Raw genomic sequence first — 19,229 nt, forward strand, 5'->3', positions numbered from 1 at the left:
TGGACAGAGCAGAAGGACTGGGGAGACTAGGAACGAACACGAATCAGTCCATCAGTCCATCAGCATTTATTGAGCTCCGCTCACAGCCTGATGGGAGAGGCAGCTGTGTGCAACAAGATGCAGACCAGAGGAGTGAGTGGAGGCATTAGAATTAAGGGGGATTGGGAAAGGTTTCCAGAATATTCTAAAAGAAATTGCCTCTTACTGTTTTCCTGGATATAGATGCAGATAGATATGTGGGTGTGTGCGTGAGTGTGCATGTGTGTGCGCATGCATGTGTGTGTGTGTACACATACATACGTAAAATGGAAATAGGCTTCTTACAGACTGATGTTTAGAAGAGTAGCCAAAAATCTTCCTATTAGTTGTTTGAAGAAGGATGGTTATGGGTACCAAGCATTTAAACTATTTCCTGAGTGATCTTCTTTGCCATGTGATATCCACTGAGTTCTCAGCCTTCCTGTAAATCAGAGCATTTCTGAGTGGTGCGGGACTTCTGAGCCTCTTCACTGGGCAGTTGGGGAAAAGGCCCAAAGGGCTGATGTGTCTACAGACCGAGGCCATGCATCAGGTCTGAGGCGGAGCTAGAACCCAGGCCTCTTTCTTACAGCCCGAGGCCATGCATCAGGTCTGAGGCGGAGCTAGAACCCAGGCCTCTTTCTTACAGCCTGAGGCCATGCATCAGGTCTGAGGCAGAACTAGAACCCAGGCCTCCTTCTATTGATCTAGGGCTCTTTCTTCAGCAGTATACTACACAGTGCCAGGGTGAACTTGGAACCAACCTGCAAGCATTTATTAAACCACAGGTTGTGCAGGCACAGGGGTACAAGTACAAAGAGCAGGAGAGTCCTTACTTGTGTTTTGGTGGGAGAGGGGGAGGTATGTATGTGTCTGTGAAATAAATGTGAATCTAGACAAAGCAGCCCAATGCACGGTGGTTTGGGAGAGAAGGGACTGGCAGTCTTTTAGATGAGAAAAGGCTTCACGAAGAAGGGAGGACTTCTGAATGAGGAGCTTCATGCCAGACCCAGGGCACAGCCAGGGCAAAGGCACGGAGGTGGGAAACGGGCTGTCACTTGTGAAGAGCAGAGGTTAGTTGGGTGAATCCCAGAGAGTGAGAGAGGGAGTGATGTTCTGCAAGGCCCGAAAGGTGAGTTGGAGCCGGTTTGCCAATAGCTTTACAAGCTGAACAGGGGGGTAGTGATTTAATCCTGGAGGCATAGGGATGCACTGGCATTAGTTGAGTAGAAGAAGTCACATGGCCAGAACTGTGCTGATGGAAAACTACTTTGGCACCAATGTGTAGGAGAGACTGGAGGGGTCAGAGACAGTCGAAATCACAGCTTCTCTGGGCTCAGGGGCCTCTTCTTCCCATCCCCTCTAAGGTTACCTTCCATCTCCTCTGTAATTTATCGGCCAGAGATTTAGAGCAGGATGGGATTGTGGAAGACCATCACACAATGGGTAAATTTTTGAAGCAGGATTTGAACTCAAGTCTTTCTGACTCTAAGCCAGGGCTTCTTACCTTTGATATGTCATGGCCCTCCTTGGCACTTGGGTGAAGCCTATGACCCCCTTTCACAGTCAAGTTTTTTTCCCCCTCAATTTATTAAATTATTTCTTTTTAGTTTTCAACATTCACTTCCATAAGTTTTAAATTTTCTCCCCGTGCTTCCCCACTCCGTTACCAAAATGGCATGCAATCTGATCTGGGTTCTACATATATATTCCTATTAAACACATTTTCACATTAGTCATGTTGCCTAGAAGAATTCTACAAATGGGGAAAACCATGAGAAAGGAAATAAAACAGGACAAAAAAGAAAATAGTCCGCTTAGTTCTGCATTCTGATCCCATAGTTCTTTCTCTGGAAGTGGCTGGCATTTTAATACAATAAAATATACAGGATTAAAAAGGAAACCAATTATATTGAAATATAGTTATCAACATATTAAAAAACAAAATCGTTAATCCCAAGGTTCTTAACTTAATTCTCTAAACTCCGCACCCTATTGAGTAGCTGTGGCTTCAAACTTTGCCAGGTGCTGAACTGAAGACCCTGCTCCAGGGTCAGAGCCCCACAAGCTCTCCTTGTCCTGGTTGCCCATCCCAGGAACAGGCTTCTTCCTGAATCAGCACTGGTTCTGGCACAGGAGCTGCAAAGCTGCCACTTTGCAGTCCCTGTAGCATCAGGCCCTCAGTGCTGGATCCATGCCACCATCACCAACACAGGTCAGGCTGTGACCTAGAAGAGCACCTTTCTCACTGGACTGTGGTTACCTGATCAGGACTTGATCTGGGGCTTTTTTAGGTCATTGTGGAGTAGTTGTGAGAATGGAGAGATGGGAGATAGACTGCGTTACTTCCTCCTACTCCTGTCATCTTCATTAGTCTCCATGATAGCTTATTAATTTAAAAAATAACAGTAATCTAGGCAAGGAGTGATAAGGGCCTCAGTTAAGGTGGCAGTTGTGTGAATGCTCTCTGGAAAGCCTGGTCCGTAGTTAACAAATTTGTTTTCATTGTTAACCCTTTCTTTTCTCTCTTCCACCATTATCTAATCCTTCCTTGAGACCTGGCTCCTCCTGATGACATTGTGGCCCTGAAAGTGCCAGTTGTAGCTTTAGGCATATCCCCAGGTCATAGTAGGGAAATCAGAACATTTCTTGCTTTTCCAGACTTTACCTCTACCCCATCATTCAGTCATCTCTTCTCCTTTGAGGGTCATTTAATCCATATTTATCTTGAAGTCAAGATTCTGGTAAGTGTAATCTACCCATCCCCAAACCACTCTCCTTCCTTCAGTGAGTTCAGTGTGTGATTCTCTGTCTTCCTACCGCAGCCCTGGCTCTCATACTGGGGAACGTCAAAAAAAAGAATATGGTATTCTTCAAAAACCCTTCTCTTCCAGTTCTTCAATATACTCATTTCCCATGACCCTAATCCTCTCCTGTACCTCAACTACACAGAGACAGCTGTAGCCTTGATGTTGCCATCATTCATAAATGCACCGTTTCCATGTTCGTGAGCTCCAAAATTCCCATATGTTATAACCATTTGTCATTCCAATCTTCCCTCTGCCTTGCTGCTTCTAGCCCTCTTCGACCTCCTCACTATGACTTCCATATGACTTGCACCTCTCGGTTTTTCCCCAGGTCAATCTCTACTGCTCTGGCAACACCGTCTGCACTCTTCTCCACACTCAAGTTCCTGGCTAGAGACAATCTTGTCCTGCCAAGACTCACTCTGGAGTATTCCGACCATCTGCTACCTTCTTTCCCTCTTAACATGTAGCTGATTGAAGCTAGGAAAAAATCACAGAACTATACTGAGTGGGTCTGCTACAGATTTATGTACATAATCTCCACTGGGCCCTCACAATAGCAAGACAGTCCTTTTACACCGGCCTAGTCATCTCTCACCAGAGTCATCTCCTAAAACCCTACATGGTCCCCTTTCCCCACCCTCAGCTTCAAATCTTGCTTCACATTTCACTGAGAAAAAAATGAGGCCTTTTGCAGAGAGCTCCCTCTTGTTCCCTCCTTTCATGTCACCGAGACGCCTCGCCAAGGCCAGCCCATGTCGATGTGCAGGTGGCCCCACTCCAGTCTGTCTGCTGCCCTGCTGCCTACAAACACGCTCGGGTCTCTCCCAGCCTCAGAGCATCCTCGCTCCAGCTGGCCAGCTCCCTCTTGCTAGTGACCCACAGGTTAAACCTCCTTCCCTCCTGCATTCTTCTTAACTCTCTGCAGCTTGGCTTCCACCCTCATTATTCACCTGAAACTGCTCTCCCCGAGGTGGCTGTTGATCTCTTGGTTGCCAAATGTAGTGGCTTTTCCCAAGCCTCACCCTTTCTGAGCCCTCTTGTCCTTGACTCTCTTCTTTCTGGGTTTTTGTGACAGTCCTTTCTCCTGCTTATTCTGCCTGCCCAGCCGATCCTTCTAGGATTCCTCTACTGGATCTTCATGCAGGTCATGCTGATGGTCATAGGTGTCCTTCAGGGCTCTGAGCTGGGTGCTCCCCTCTTCTCCCTCCCTGCGGTTTTACTGGGTGATCTCAGCAGTTCCCATGGATTCTGTTATCATCTCTGTGCTAATGATTCTACATCCTGCCCTGGATTCTTTCCCTCTTAGATCTCCACTTGACTTGAGTATCTCAGATCTCATTTCTGTATACATCTTAAATTCATCATGTCAAAAAAAAAAGAATTCATTATCTTCCCCTCCATTATCTCCCCTCTTCCAAACTTCCCTATTCTTATTGAAGGTTCTACTGCCCTCCCAGTCACTGCTTGCCACCTAGGTGTCATATCTTCAGCTCCTCCCCTCCACCCCTCCATTTCTAATCTGTTATAAAGTCCTGTCAGTGGTATCTTTATAATATCCCTTGTTCATGGCCCCTTTCCTCCTGACTCTGCTGCCACCCTGGTGTAGGAGTTTATCGCCTCACCCTGGACAGTGGCAGTAGCCTTCTAGCTGGTCTCCCTGTCTCAACTCTCTCCCTACCCTAAGCATCTCATCCCGCACTCTGCTGCCAAAGTGCAGGTCTGACCATGTCACCCCCTGCCCCACACACACGGCAGTCGCTGGCTTGTAGGCATGTCAGCGAGCATTTATAAAGCACCTGCCATGTGCTATTGGGGTGGACAAACAGCCATGTACGTATATACACAGACGGTAAATTGGAGTTAATCTCGCGGGGAAGGCACTGGATGGGGATGGAAAAGATGGGGCCTGGGAAAGATCCATTGCACAAATTAGCATTTAAACTGAGTCAGGTACAGCTACTCCCTCCTCCCTCCCTCCCTCCCTCCTTCCTTCCTTCCTTCTTTCCTTCCTTCCTTCCTTCCTTCTTCATTGATTCCCTTGATATTCTTGGCCTTTTGTTCCACCGGTGGATTTTGTTACTATGTTTTCTAGCTCTATGGAGTGATCCTTTGGTACTGTGATTTGTATGGCACTGAATAAGAAAATTAATTTAGGTGGTATTGTCATTTGTATTATATTGTCTCAGTCTCTCCATTAGCAATTAGTATTTCTCCATTATGGTCAGTAAAAAAGCTCTTTTATTTTTCTGCATTTATTTGTGGGCTTTTTTCCCCAATGTGTGGTCAACTATTGTGAAATTGCTATGAACCGCTATGAAGTAGGTATACTTTTTTTCTGTTCATTCATTCTCCAGAGGACTAGCATGTCTAACTTTTCTAAAATTCTGTTCATCTCCCTAACTTCTTGTTTATTTTATGGTTAGAGTTATCTAAGTCTGTAAGGGATAAAATGGGGTCCCCCACAGTATAATTTTCACTGTTTATTTCTTCCTGTAACTCATTTAGCTTTTCCTTTTAAGAATTTGGATACTAGGAGTGGTTAGGTGGTACAGTGAATAGAGCACAAGCCCTGGAGTCAGGTGGATCTGAGTTCAAATGTGACCTCAGACACTTAACATTTACTAGCTATGTGCCCTCGGGCAAGTCACTTAACCCCAATTGCCCTGCCTTCCCCCCTCCAAAAACGCAAAATAAAAAGAATTTGGATACTGTGCCATTTGGTGTATATTTGTTTAGCATTATATTACTTTATCAACTATAGGACCTTTTAGCAAAATGTATTTTCCCTGATTATCTTCTAATTAGGTCTCTTTTTGCTTTTGCTTTTTCTGAGATCATGATTGCTACCTCTGCCTTTTTTTTGCATAAACTGAAGCATAATGAATTCTGTTCTAGCTCTTTATAGGATGAAAACTTTTTCTGTGTATCTTTCTGTTTCAGGTGTGTTTCTGAGAAACAACATATTGTTGGATTCTGTTTTCTAATCCATTCTGCTGTCCTCTTCTGTTTTATGGATGAGTTCGTCCCATTTGCATTCTCAGTTATGATTGCTAACTGTTCATTTCCTTCTTAATTGACTTGCCCATGATCACACAGCTGGGAAATATTAGAATTGTGTTTTGAACCTGCTTTCCACTATACCATCCTGCTTTTTGTCGGGCAGAGCATTTCTGCATGGTGGCTCACTCTGCTGAATTCCTGGGTTTGCTTCTCACTGGGTGATTCTTCCCTCACTTGCAGTCCTCAGTTAAGATACTGTTGTGTTAGGGACGGCCAGGTGGCTCACCAAGTAAGAGCACCAGCTCCTGTGTCGGGATGACCTAGGGATCAAATCCAGGCTCAGATTCTCAGCACCACACCCAGAAATAACTGGCCGTGCAACCTTGAGCAAGTTACTTAACCCTGATTGCTTTAAAAAAAAAAAAAAGATACTGTTGTGTTCATTCAGAAGGAGTGCCCTAGGACTGGCAGAAGCCTCCTAGTTCTGGTCCAACATCACCTTGGTTCTAAGGTCCTTTCACCTTCTGGGCAGGAAGTCAGAGAGGAAAACTCCTTGGTGGGAAACCTCACTCACATTCATGATGCTGGTCCAGTAACATTTCTCAGATCTTCATTTCTGCAGCTTAGGCTGTATCTAGCAGCAAACCTCTCTGGGGGTCAGATTTCCAGTTTTTTAAACTGGTCTAGTTATTCCTATTGGTTTGTGCACATGAGTGACTGGGGAAAAGGGACAGTCACCCTGAAAAGCGATCTCTTTGGGGCATGTCTCAGGTATCTGTGCTTGTACCTCTGCTGTTTAATATTTTTGTCAGTGTTTTAGCTATTCTCAGCAACACAGTGATCCAAGACAGTTCTGAGGGACATAGGATGAAAAATACTCTCCGTCTCCAGAAAAAAAAGTTGATGGTGTCTGAATGCAGATCAAGCCATACTTTTTCTTTACTTTATTTTTCTTGGGTTTGAGTTTTGATTTTGGTTTGGGAGGGGTGTTTGGGGGGGGGGTAGGTTGATCTTGGTTTTCTTTTCACAACATGACTAATGTGCAGATATGTTTTGCTTAACTGCACATGTATAACCTATATCAATTTGCTTGCTTTCTCCTTGGAGAGGCAAGGAGGGAGAGAGGGAAAAAATTTAGAACTAAAAGTTTTAAAATGAATGCTAAAAATTGTTTTTACGCGTGATTGGGGGAAAAGCAAAAAATTAAAAATTAAATTTGGTCAGTGACTTGTATAAAGGCCTAGATGACATGCTTATCAGATTTATAAATGGCACAAAGCTAAGATACATAACTAACATAGATGATAGAATTGGAATCAGAAGAAAAAAACTTGACAGGCTAAGAAGATGAAATTCAATAGTAATAAATTTAAAGGCTTACACTTGGGGTAACAAAATAAAGTTTGTAAATGTGACATGAGAGAGGCATGACTAGACAGCTTTCCCCTGTACTCTGTTGGCCTGCCTCTGTGGGTCCATTTGGTCTCTGAGGCACATCCAGCCTCACAGCTTATTGGACCTCACACTAGAGCTAGAGGGCCTTGCTTAATTAGCATCTTAGAGTTAGCAGTAACAGCAGAGGTCATTTAGTCATAAGTGTTTTCAATTAACTGCCCCCCCCTTTAATAATAATAATAATATAATTCTGTAATAGAGAACTTTCAAGATGGTCCATTATATTTTTTACCATTTTTGTTTTATTCAAATAACCTTGGTTTTTCTATCAAATCCTGGCTTGTGTTTTCTTTGATGTAACAGTTTACCTATCATGTTCAGAAAACTTTAAATGGGGATTTTTAAAAACTCATATTTGAGTATTAAATGCTAGAACTCTGAAGCAGGTTGAGCCAAAGCTGAGCTAATGAATGTAATGATGGGCTGGCCTCTCTAGACCTTTCCCCTCAGTAGGAGGCACTGTATGTACCTAAGGAGTTGGGACTCAGAGGGCCCAGGTGGAGCTATGAAAGTTTGGTTTGGTTTGGGTTTTTGCCATAATTTCTACAGTGTAGGGAGCTTCCAATGAGAAGCTTCTTTTACCAGGGCAAATCAGTGCCTTTGTGATTGGCCGTGCTCATTATTAATCACATGCAATAATAATTGTGATACCATCTAAAATTTTACTTATCCTTCATCCTTGACAAAGGAAAGCTTATGCTTCATTATAACAACATGTTTCCCAAGAAGCAGCATAATGGAGTGAATAGATGGAGGACCCCAGCAGCATCAGGAGAGACCTGGGTTGGAATTCCTGCCTCCTGCCCTTACGAATTGTGTGACTGTTGACAAGGCACCCAACTTATTAAAGCCTCTAGTTTCCTTATCTGTAAAATAAGGTTAATCAATACCATCAGTACCTAGTTCACAAAGGTCTGGGGAATCGCAGAGATAATATAAGTAAAAGCAGTGAATAAATGTGAATTGAATAGTTGCTATTAAATCATAGCTATGTTTGTATCATTGTTTAGATTCCAGAATCCTGTCTGATGGCTTTTGCTAAATCCAACATAGAATATAACCTTGGAAAGAACAGCTCCCATCTTCTTTCTCTCATAAGAGACTGGTTTTGCTAATTTGAATGTTTGCTCTACTCTGTGCTCCTTAAGTAAAAATATTTCCCTAATTTGATGCTCGTTCCTCTCAGTCAGTAAACAAGTTTTTATTTACACCAGTCATTGCGAGGATGATAAAAAGAAAGGTCATCCATGGCCCAGCCCCTGCTTCCAAGGTGCTCACTTTCTAATGGGGGAGATAACATATAAATAATTATGCACATGTATGATATACACTGTAGATGGAAGTCAATCTCAGAGGGAAGTAGGGATGATAGAGGCCAGGAAATCTCACTTTTCAAAACCATATTGATCAGGCTTACGCTCAGGTGAAATTGAATTGACTCTTAGAGATTGTTAGGTGAAGAAAAAATGGGGCATATGCCTCTTGATAGCTGGTTTTCAGTTGGACAACAGCTGTGGTTGGTAGTTATATTGGGTATGTATGTACTGCTATTTGTGTACAAAGATGGTGCTACTTATCCACTGTCTATAGGAAATAGCCTTTGAATGTTGTGGAATCTTTAGATCTGATGACCTCTCAGTCTCTGATCCCATGAACTATCCTGTTGGTATCACTTGTGAAAATGCCCCATCTTGGGCACACATGGGAAGGAAGGGCCAGGCCGAAAGGCATTCGCCGTGGTCTAGTCTGTAGCTCTGGGCACTTTGGTCCCTGTTCAGTCTTTTTAAGGGGCTCCTATACCGAACACTACCAGAATTGACATGTCCTTCCCAGAGCAGTTTAGAATATTCTTTTCCCTTCTAGGTATAGACTTCACAAAGACATGTCAAAGGACTTTCCACAAGCTCACTGCATTGGTTCTTGGGGTTCAAGTTAGAGGATCACTTCTCCTTTTGAGAAGGGGGGACAGACTGGGGTCTCACTGATGCCTGAAATTCCAAGGGAGGGAACTCCCTCTGCTGATGCACATGGGTACTTGCTCTGAAGTTTAGGGCCTGAAAAGAGTGGCCTTTGGTGCCCAGTTCGTGTCAGACTCAGTCCTCCCCAGCTGCACTGGAGGCTTGCACAATTACTTAGAAATTTGTCAGAAAAAAAAAAAGAATTTAATTCTTTGACTAATTCAGTTACTCGATCTTTCTCATGCCTTTCTACGAAAAGATATGAAAACATCTGTACTAAAAGTTGTTTGGAAACAGTAAGTATCACTTCTTCAGCATGATAGTTTGGTAGACTGGATTTGTAGGATTTCAGGCGATGATATTCGAGTGACAGGATCTCAGTGACCTGATCTCTCTTCTCTAAAATGAGGTCATTGTGGTTCATATCCCTTGGGAATTGAGAAAACCTGTTCTAAGAGCTTGCTTTGTTGTCATCAAGCAGAAAGAAGAAGGGAAAGTTCAAGGGCAGCTTAATAAGTCGGACTCCGCCCAGTACATTCGGGAGCTGGAGGAGCAGATAGCGGAGCTGCATCATGAGGTGAGTGGGGGCTGACAGCCCCTCGTCCTCTGCCCAACCTCCACCTCCACAGTCTGAGCATCTTCATTCTTACTGATCACATTTTTTATGACTTTGAGGAAAAAGACCTGGTGTGCACCATTCATTATGAACCTAACTAGTATTTTTAAAGGTGATCTTGATGTTTAATGTTTGTTCCTTTAACAAGGATTTTTTTTTCAATGAATCTATTTAAACCACAAGTGGAGAATTTATGTTTTCTCAAATCTCTTAATCTTTCAGGAAGGAACTTACAACATTTAAAGTTATCTTATTTACAATTTTCATATCAAGTAGTTTTTGTTATATTTAGAAAATAACCTATTTTCTTACATGCAGATTCACAAGTCATTGTAATGACTCTGTAATGTCCTTTATGCCTGTAGAATAGATATATGGTGGGTGTTTACCGTTGGGGGCAGAGGGAAGTCTTCCTACCTCCGTCGCCTCTCTCCCCTTATGCTGGTATTACTGAGATTGCAAAAAAGGATACTTGCTTAATATCAGTTAACAGATTTCTTAGTATGTGAACACTTTTAAACTGACACCACCTTGAATCTGTGAAATTCTCAGGAAATTTTCAAGTATCTTCACTGTTACTGTGGTATTAACTTAGACTATTTGGATTTTCTTTTCATTAAAATTCAACATGTAAGGTTTTTGCTTCTACCATATAATTTTCAGTGTTTATAACTTTGTTAGTTTTTGGTTAGCAGGATATAGGTTGTATCATTTTATGTCTTAAAGATAGGTTTTTGTCTTTATATAATATTCCTTATTTGATTGTATCATATACTTTGTATGGAGTAACCATTTTGTTATTTTAAAATTACAGTAAAGAAAATAAAGTAATATCAGCTTACTATTACAGGTTTTGAAATTACAGATGCTTAAATAAAGCTCATTTGGCCCAAAAGTGAGGTTGAACTCTTAGGAACAAAAGCTTTCACATCAGTTTGCATTTAAAGGCTGAGAGACCTGCGCCCTTCCATTTTACAGGAAAGGTAAACAATCTTGGACTTTCTTGGATGGATTAAAGAGTAATTACAAAGATAGAATTCTAAGGTAGAATCTCTTAAATTTGGAATCTTAATAGAAAATGCTTACTATGAGATTTCTGTCTAGAGCTACCTCCTGCTATGGAGACAGCAGGATAGTGCAGTCAGAACATCACTGACCATGGAATCTGGGGCCTGGGCCAAAGTCCTGGCTGTCCTTTGTGATATGGGGCAAGACACTGAATCTCTGAGCCTCAGCCTCCTCCTGTGTAAAATGGGGAGAACGAGTCTCACTCTGTGTTTCTATCTCAAGGTTGATATGTGGATCAAATGAGACAGATTGCAGATGAAAGTGCCTACCAGGGTCAAATCTAACATCAGTGTAAGTTCTTCAGGGCCTTGTAACCAGTTTACAGGGTATTTGGACCCTTTGCTGCTTTTCCTCTCCATTGTTGCTTTCTTTGGGACCTTTCTTTGCTTCTAAATATGACCCTCAGAAAGAAAAGCTGGAATTGAAATTAGCATTACTTGTTGGTTCAGTAGCAGTGAAAGGTAAAACAACTTTTTTTTAATATTCTCTGAGTTTTAGAATAATTGAAACATAATTCATTTTTGTAGAAAACTCTCAAGTCATATGTGAGTTAATCTAATTAGCGACTATGCTTGTTTCTAATACTGTAAAGTAAAAATTTTAAAACATATGCATCTAGAGCTTTGGGTCTGAAGAGGTAGAGGAAAACGTAATTATTGGATTACCACACATGAGATTTGAGGGACCCAGGATGTTTTATTTAAAAAAAATAACAAAACCCATAGCCATTTGGATGGCACTTCTTAGAACCAGTTTCTGAGTTGGGCATGCTGGCACACTCCTGGCATGCCTCCTTCTGGAGAAGGGGCAGTGTGCTCCCTGAGGAGGCAGATCACCCTGATGCAGTAAAGGAGCATGCCAGGCAGCAGTGGCTTCTGGCCCCATGAGGCAGTTGTACGCTGGGCCCAAGCAAAGTAGGGATACCCAGGCTTATCCCACCAAAAAGTCAGGGCCCGCTTTTATCTTGTGGCCACAGCTCAATGAGAACACTGTTGATTCTCTCCTGTGGTTTGGAGGCTACCTTCAAGTCAGCAAACTGTAATAATGGGAGTATACTGGAAAAGCTTGAAACTTGGTCATCTCTTCTCTTACATTCTGTTTAACTCCAGTAATGGGAAAATTCATTACTTTAAGAGGCAACTTGTTCTTTTTTGATAGTCATAGGAAGCTGTAAGGCAACATAAGTCATACAAAAGACATATAACCCTGCTCATTAGATGAGTATTTATAGTTGGGAAGATCCAGGCATGAGGTCTGACTATGAAACATTGAGGTGGGTGGTCATGCAGCTTGGGGAAGCAGTTTCAGGATACCTTGTACATAGCCGTGAAAAAGTTAGTGAGCTAGATCACACGACAGCTGTACAGAAAAGGAGCAGTATGTAATATGCTGATTGAGAGAGCAGGATGAATTTGGAGGACAAGGTAGAACATTGGGAAAAGTTCTGAATTGGCAAAGAAACCAAGTAGGGTGGTACCGGTACCAAGAAAAGGTAAGCCTGGAAGCAAGAGAAGATGGTATATACCCTGTTTATTTAATCCCCGGAGGGCAAGGACTGCCCTTTTTCTCTCCAGCACAAGGCCTTGCATACAGTAGACACTTAATATATATTTCTTCACGTAACACACACAAACAAAAACTAGCCATGTGACCTTGGGCAAGTTGCTTAACCCCATTTGCCCTCCCCCCAAAAAAATATATGTGTGTGTGTATATATATATATATTTCTTTAAGTTGATTGCTGAAATTAAAAGAAATGAAAATTGGAATAACTCCTTATCTTCATATGTCAGTGAATAAATGAAAAGTAATTCATCAAATACTTAAAATATTCTAAGCACTGGAGTTAAAAATACAAAAGCAAGACATCCCCTCAAGGAGCTAACAATACATATAAGGTCTGAGGATGTTTGGGTCACACAGAGATGGTGAGTGGACCAGCAGGGCAGTTGGATGACTCTCCTTTTCCAGAAGCAATGGTTTGGTCAGTTTGATTACAAGAGGGGGGTGGAGGAAGGAAAGAGAGAGCCAGTGCCAGTGAGAGGAAGGATTTCTAGTTTCATCAGTGTGTCTGCCTCATCTACCAATATAACCTATTTACAGCTTTGGAGATGATCTCTGAGTATTGCAGTGTTCAAAAAACTCCTGCCTCTGTGACCCACCCTGGGGGTGAGGCTCTCCAGATGGGCCAGGTGGTCCTCTGGCCCCAGACATGCAGTGGGGCATGGGCACGGGCATGAGGTCCATCCCCAAAGCCCTTCTCCACTGACACAGCCTGCAGGAGCTCAGTCACCTCTGCCAGAGCCGCTGTAAAGCAGTGAGGTTCAGAGTTGGAAGGATCCCACATGTACATAAAATACGGAAACCTCATTGTTTGCTGTCAAGCTGAGCATCCCCATAGAGGTATGATTTTGATAAAGGAGATTGAAATGCACAGCAGAGTTCTCTACTTCCTTTTTTTTTTACTCTGAAATAACCATTTAGAGTAAAATCTTGCTTCCAAGAAATTATTTCTGTTATGTTTGGCCAAACGTAGAGTTTTGTGTCAACAACATAAGCATGCATTATTCTTTCAAACTTTTCAAAAATATTTCAAGTCCTCTAACAGTGGATGATTAGTCTCTTAAATCCAAAGTATTACTTACCGAGGATTTTTTAAAGACTGTTTTATAGTTCACAGTGCATAGTAAGCACTTAATAAATTCTAGTTGATTTGTTTTTCTGATCAGATGTTGATATGTTTATAAGTTTCAGGTTTTTCACTAATTAAAAGATTAAAAATGTCAAGCCCCAACAGCCTCTTACCCCCCCCAACCCAAAGTATTGATTCCTGTGGATTTATGACTAAAATCACTACTTCCTGCATCAATGAAATGTTACAGGCTGCTTCTTAGGGGGGAAAAAATGCATCATTTGAAGGGAATGTGTGAGTTCTGAGGAAATTTTGTTTCACAATGGAAAAAGAGAATAGTGTTTTCTAATCTCTCTGGTTTTATATTTGCACTTACCACTAGAATTGGCGAGAGCCTTTGAACTTCGGCTTGGAAAGTGTGTTGAAATGTCTTGAAATGTAAGTGCTCTCTTTCTCGATGTGACCTGTTAGTGGCCTCAGTTTTATCTGCACTTCTCCAAATGCTGAAGGAAACGTTGAGACAAACTTGCAAGTTCATCTTCCTGGAGATAGGACCATGCCTCGCATGTCGGGCTGACCACAGCCACTCACTTTGTGCATGTGTGACATGTCTACAAAGATGAAATACCTACACCCCTATTGTACACCTTAGAGGTGACTGCGATGGTTTGATTACCCCCCGCAGATCTGAGTCAGAATTAAAATTCTTGTCTGAAGCTTGGCACAACATATCAGATTATTTAAATTAAATTTATCAACACACCACTGTTATTCCTGGGGACAGATTTCAGAAGATGACTTGCTACCTTTTATTCTAGGTATAGGCTAACATCTCCATTCTAGAATAACCCTTTTATACTCTAAATAGACCAAGAGTTCACAGAAGCAGTATGGACTAGTGATAGAGAGAAGCCAAGGGAAACCAGCCTGACTTGGAGCCTTGCCACTGCCACATCCTGGTTTTGTGACTCTGGGCAGATCCTTCAACTTCTCAGGCAACCATCTAAAGACTCTAAAGTGCAGCAAAGATGCCAGCCTACACTGGCAGAGGATTTCCTTACTGGGAGCTTCCTTTTCCAGTAATCATAGGTCCAGTTCTTATCCCAGTACCAAAAATTAAATAATTTTTAAAAATATACACATATTTTTTTTCATTAAAATGGAAATAAATGGACTTGCATTTTTTTCATGCATGCCACTCCCTTAGAAGGAGAGGGACAGTGTAATATTAGTGGACAGAAGAGCAGCCTTAGAGACAGGAATATCTAGAATCAAATCCACAAGCCCATCAGTTACCCTCTGACCCCAGTCCATTCCCTGAGAATTCTATGTTAGAAGCTGCCTTGCAAAATGTAGAAGGAATTTTCACACTAGAAGTCCCGCCAGACTGCTGAAAGTCGTTCTGATGTGCCCCGTGCCACCAGGGCATATTACTAGCATGTAACTAGCCTTTAGAGTTGTGCTGCTAAAACCAGCAACTTGTGTAGAGAGTTAGTGCTGAACTGGCTCTCGAAGGCAGGGAGAGACTTGAGCAGAGGAGACGACAGGATTGTAGGGTTAGAGGTGAAGGGGGCCCTCAAGGTCACCAGAAAGGACACTGGATTTAGAGTCAGGAGTCTGGCTGGGCCACTCAGTATTTCGTGACCTTAGGCCCATCGTGTCATTTCTCTGGGGCTCTGTTTCCTCATCTGGTTGTGTTTTGTTGTTGTTGTCGTTGAAGAAAGAGATACGGACTAGAGAAGCCTTTCACAAGTTCCTTCTAGCTTTGAATCTGTGATCCAATGGCTGAACCCTACTCCCTCTCATTTTATGGATCCAGAAACTGGGTGAAGTCCTTTGAGCATACAGGAGGAGGGTGCCATGGGAAGAAGGCAGAGAAAAAATGAAGGACAGAGAGTAGAAATATAGAGTGCGTGTGAGAGGAATGAAGTGATCAGAAGATTTCACAGTCAGCAATATAAAGGATGGCCTGGAGAGAAAATAAACTGGAAATAGCCTTTATTGGAAAGAAATGAAAATATAAATGGAGTTTTCCTACTAATTCATGGTTCACCACAATTTAATGCCCCCCCAAAAAAATCTGAAATTGTAAATGCCTCCCAAAACTTCTTTTCACATTACTTCCTTTCAGTTGAAAGAAAACCTTTTTTTTTTTTTTGGTATCAGTCAAGCACCATATGACAGACCCTCCATTTCTCTCTCTCCTCCAGGAGAACATAAATAAATCAGCTTTAACTAATTTCTGGACTATACAACCAACCAGACTCTCCATTTTTAATTTCCTTCATATTGATAGTGTAAAAAAAAAAGAATGGGAAAAATGAAGGTCCTAGAGGAGAGAATGAAAACAGGTCTCCTCCCTCTTAGCAGAGAAAAGGGAGCCTGCTAGGACAGAAGATTGTATACATTGTTAGACATAGTCTTTTATCTGGTGTCTTAATTGTTTTTCTTTGTCATAAGGGGAAATTCACTTAGCAATGGGAATGGAAAATTTCTGTGCTCTAAAGATTAAAACATTATTTATACACACACATTTATTTAAGAGCTACCAAAAAAAATAATGAGAATATTTTTATTTGTATAAGATGAGAGTTTTCATTTCCATCTCAGTTAATATAATCACACAGAAGGCTCAGACATCTTTGAATCAATAAAAAGTAAAGTAGATGTGAATAAGTCCTTTATCAATTTGAAAGGATCATGGGGGCTTTGGGTCATTGGATGATGATACCCATAATGTATCTTGTGATTGGCTGAGTCAAACATTCCTCTGGACCTATATTTAACATAGCAAGTTAGTTTGGAATAACAATTCCAGTATCAGTCAGTCCACTGCTGATAGATTTCAGCAGTGATGGAGTCCTGGAAGAGAATTAAGCTCTGAGGGGAGAAGAAAGGAAGAAAATTCTTTCTTTCTGCTTCTTCTTCTCTTTCTTCACCTGTCTCCCTCTTCCTCTCTCTGGCCCTCATTGACCAGATGATGTCTTTGTGAAGTTTAAAAGATCAGAGAGTTACACATTGGTCCGGTTTTAGCAGTATTCACAGGAGCCATTATCAGTGTGACTGGAGCAGACAGACTAAAGAAGGCCTAAATGGATGAGTGGATAGACAGACAGGTAATCTTCATCAGGAACTGAGAGACAGACCCAAGAAAGACAAATGTATTACTCTGCAAGGAGCCCAGCAGAGAGCTACACCTAAGGAAAACATGAGGACTCAAAGAAGGGAGAAATGGACTTCTGGTAACCTGGAGCTGGGAGTTGTCTTTGGGCCCCAGGTGCTTTCTAAGTTAAAAGCCCACTCTCCCCACAGACGTTGCACGTACAAGTTTGGGGGGATGTTTCTCTAACAACTGCCTTTGCCATGCCACCTTAGTAAATATCCTTTCTAAAAGTTACTTAACTCTGGCTGATAATAATTGGGTAGCATACTGGGTGGAGGCTCATGAGTACCGGTATTAGAAACTCCAGTAACCCTTTAGGTCTAGTCCTAGAAGCCCAAAAGGAGAAATAGTAACAGAGGCCTTCTGGGAACTCCACCTGACAGTTCAAGTAAGAATTAGGGAAGTGGCCCTGGAAGAGAATATATGTATTATAAGCAGAATTCTTCTGTCTCTGATTCCCACAATGTGACTAGATAGCCATCAATTTTCTAAGTTATCAAAATGTTCAGAATGAAGCAAAAATTGTCAACTTGATCATGATTTACAAGCAAATTTAAAGTAGTATATTCTAAGCTGTTTAAAGAGCTTGAAAATGTGTTTTTATAAAATAATAGTATTAAATATAGAAAACATGCACACATGGGATAAGAACATGCTGTCAGTCACTGTTGAACTTTTCTTATAAAATTAAATTTTATATACTTTAAAAACATAGTGTTTGGGAACAAAAGCTACCATGACTGTGTCTCCAAAGGTTTATTCTCATTTTCATCAGTATTTAATGTTGTAGTTTCTTGTAGGTGATTGTTTGAAGTGAGGCCTGTTTTCTTCTTTGTTCTTATGGAGTTGGGGAGATCAGTTGCTAATTATGAATGTTGATGCTACTACCAGAAATTTCCTTAGCCCTGGACCCAAGCTATGGTTCCTGCATTGCCTTCAATTAGTCTTTGAACCTTGGGCAAGTTACTCTGGGCTTGTTTACTCTTTTGCAAAATGGGAACCCATCCACACACCCTTCCTTTGACCTTACAGGGGAGGGCATTTTTGAAATTATACAGTAAGTATTGCATTTATTTTATCAGAAATCTTCTGTTACTTGTATCAGCTGGAAATTTTAGGAATTGAATTTGAGAATATAAAAGTACTAGAAGCATTTCTGAAACTTCTTAAGTTTTTATGTGGTGACAGTTCTTCTGGCATCTGCCAGTTAAGGTAAAATGTCTTTATTTCTGGGTTGTGTACATAATTTATTGCCACCAAAAAGGATGAAAAGAAAAAGTCCTTCAGACAAGACAAAATGACTTTCCTTAAGCTTTCTATATTTCCTACTAATTGAAGATGGCTTAAGAAAGAATTGAATGAGATAAGACTTAATTCTCTACATCCAGTTACAAATAGAGTTGTTTGATTATTGGCCTCTCTGGTTCTCGGAACCCCTTTTTTGTCTCAATTCAAACTGAATAGTTCCATGTTGCTAGTTTGTATGCTGCCTTTGTTTTCTGTTAGATCTTAACAAAACTCAAGGGTGTTACCTCCGTTACAGGAGTGGTATCCAAGATTAGAGTTGACATTCTTACCCATAGGCTCTATCAATAGACCACACACTACCTCTGGAGGCAGAAATAAGGTCCAGAAATAGTGGTTTCTCTTTGTAGTTATGGATTGTTTTTAGAACCTATTTAGAAGCATCTAATTCTTTTGTGTTGATGCTTCAGAAACTCAATAAATTCCTCTGTAAACCTAACAAATTGTTCTAAGTAGTCACTGCTAGCTTTCTCTTGTTATAAAAGCTTAATAGCTAAAGAAAGCTGTTTAGTTATATAGTTTTGTAGCACATTCCAAGTGCTTTTTACCCACAAAATCTTGTGTGTATAGTTTTAAAATGAATGTTTACCGTTTAATCCAAATGATTCAGAGAATTCTACATGTATTTCTTATCGTTAGATAAGGAAACATTCTATGACTGCTATTCCTGATTACCTGAAATATTAACTTCATGCCCTCAATAAACAGTATAATTTAATTGTATGAGATATTCTTTTTTCTTTTCAGAATACAAGTACTGTATAGAAAATCAGTCAGTCAGCAAACATTTATTAGCTGTCACTGTGCCAGGCATCAAGCTGAGCATTGGGAATGTAGAAGCAGTGCTTGCCCTCAGGGAGCTTGTTCTCATAGGGAAGGCAGGGCATGAAAAGGTCCCTGGCATGAGGGCTTCATAGGGAAAACCAAGAGGGTAGCCTGGAGAGGAGGGAGACACAGCTTCCCTGGGCACCCTCCTTCCATTCAGGCCACCCAGTGGGCAGGAGAGGCTGCAGGGGTGCAAGGGGTATGAAATTCTTACCTGGAGGTTTATTTTTTATTCATTTTGCTTTTTGGAGGGCAATTGGGGTTGACTTACCCAGGATCACACGACTAGTTTTTGTGATAAGTGTCTGAGGCTGGATTTGAACTCAGGTCCTCCTGACTCCAGGGCCGGTGCTCTATTCACTGCGCCACCTAGCCACCC

At 41.5% G+C, this 19,229-nt stretch overlaps 1 protein-coding gene across 8 annotated transcripts in view; it reads left to right on the top strand.

The window, feature by feature from the left end:
* LOC138165446 (ecotropic viral integration site 5 protein homolog) overlaps nucleotides 1-19,229 on the top strand; it is a 219,209-nt gene that overhangs the window by 178,596 nt on the left and 21,384 nt on the right. For 4 of the 8 annotated variants that reach the window (XM_069093818.1, XM_069093822.1, XM_069093823.1 and 1 more), the window contains one exon: nucleotides 9,720-9,818. The exons of 1 other annotated variant lie outside the window; for it this stretch is intronic. In XM_069093818.1, the coding sequence (XP_068949919.1) occupies nucleotides 9,720-9,818 (99 nt within the window). The remainder of the gene's footprint in view (nucleotides 1-9,719; nucleotides 9,819-19,229) is intronic. 3 more of the 8 variants (XM_069093820.1, XM_069093825.1, XM_069093826.1) reach the window with 1 other exon arrangement.

Source organism: Petaurus breviceps, unplaced genomic scaffold (assembly GCF_028583685.1).
Source record: "Petaurus breviceps papuanus isolate PSGF00001 unplaced genomic scaffold, PetGlider_PUasm1.0 208, whole genome shotgun sequence".
NCBI lineage: Eukaryota > Metazoa > Chordata > Mammalia > Diprotodontia > Petauridae > Petaurus > Petaurus breviceps.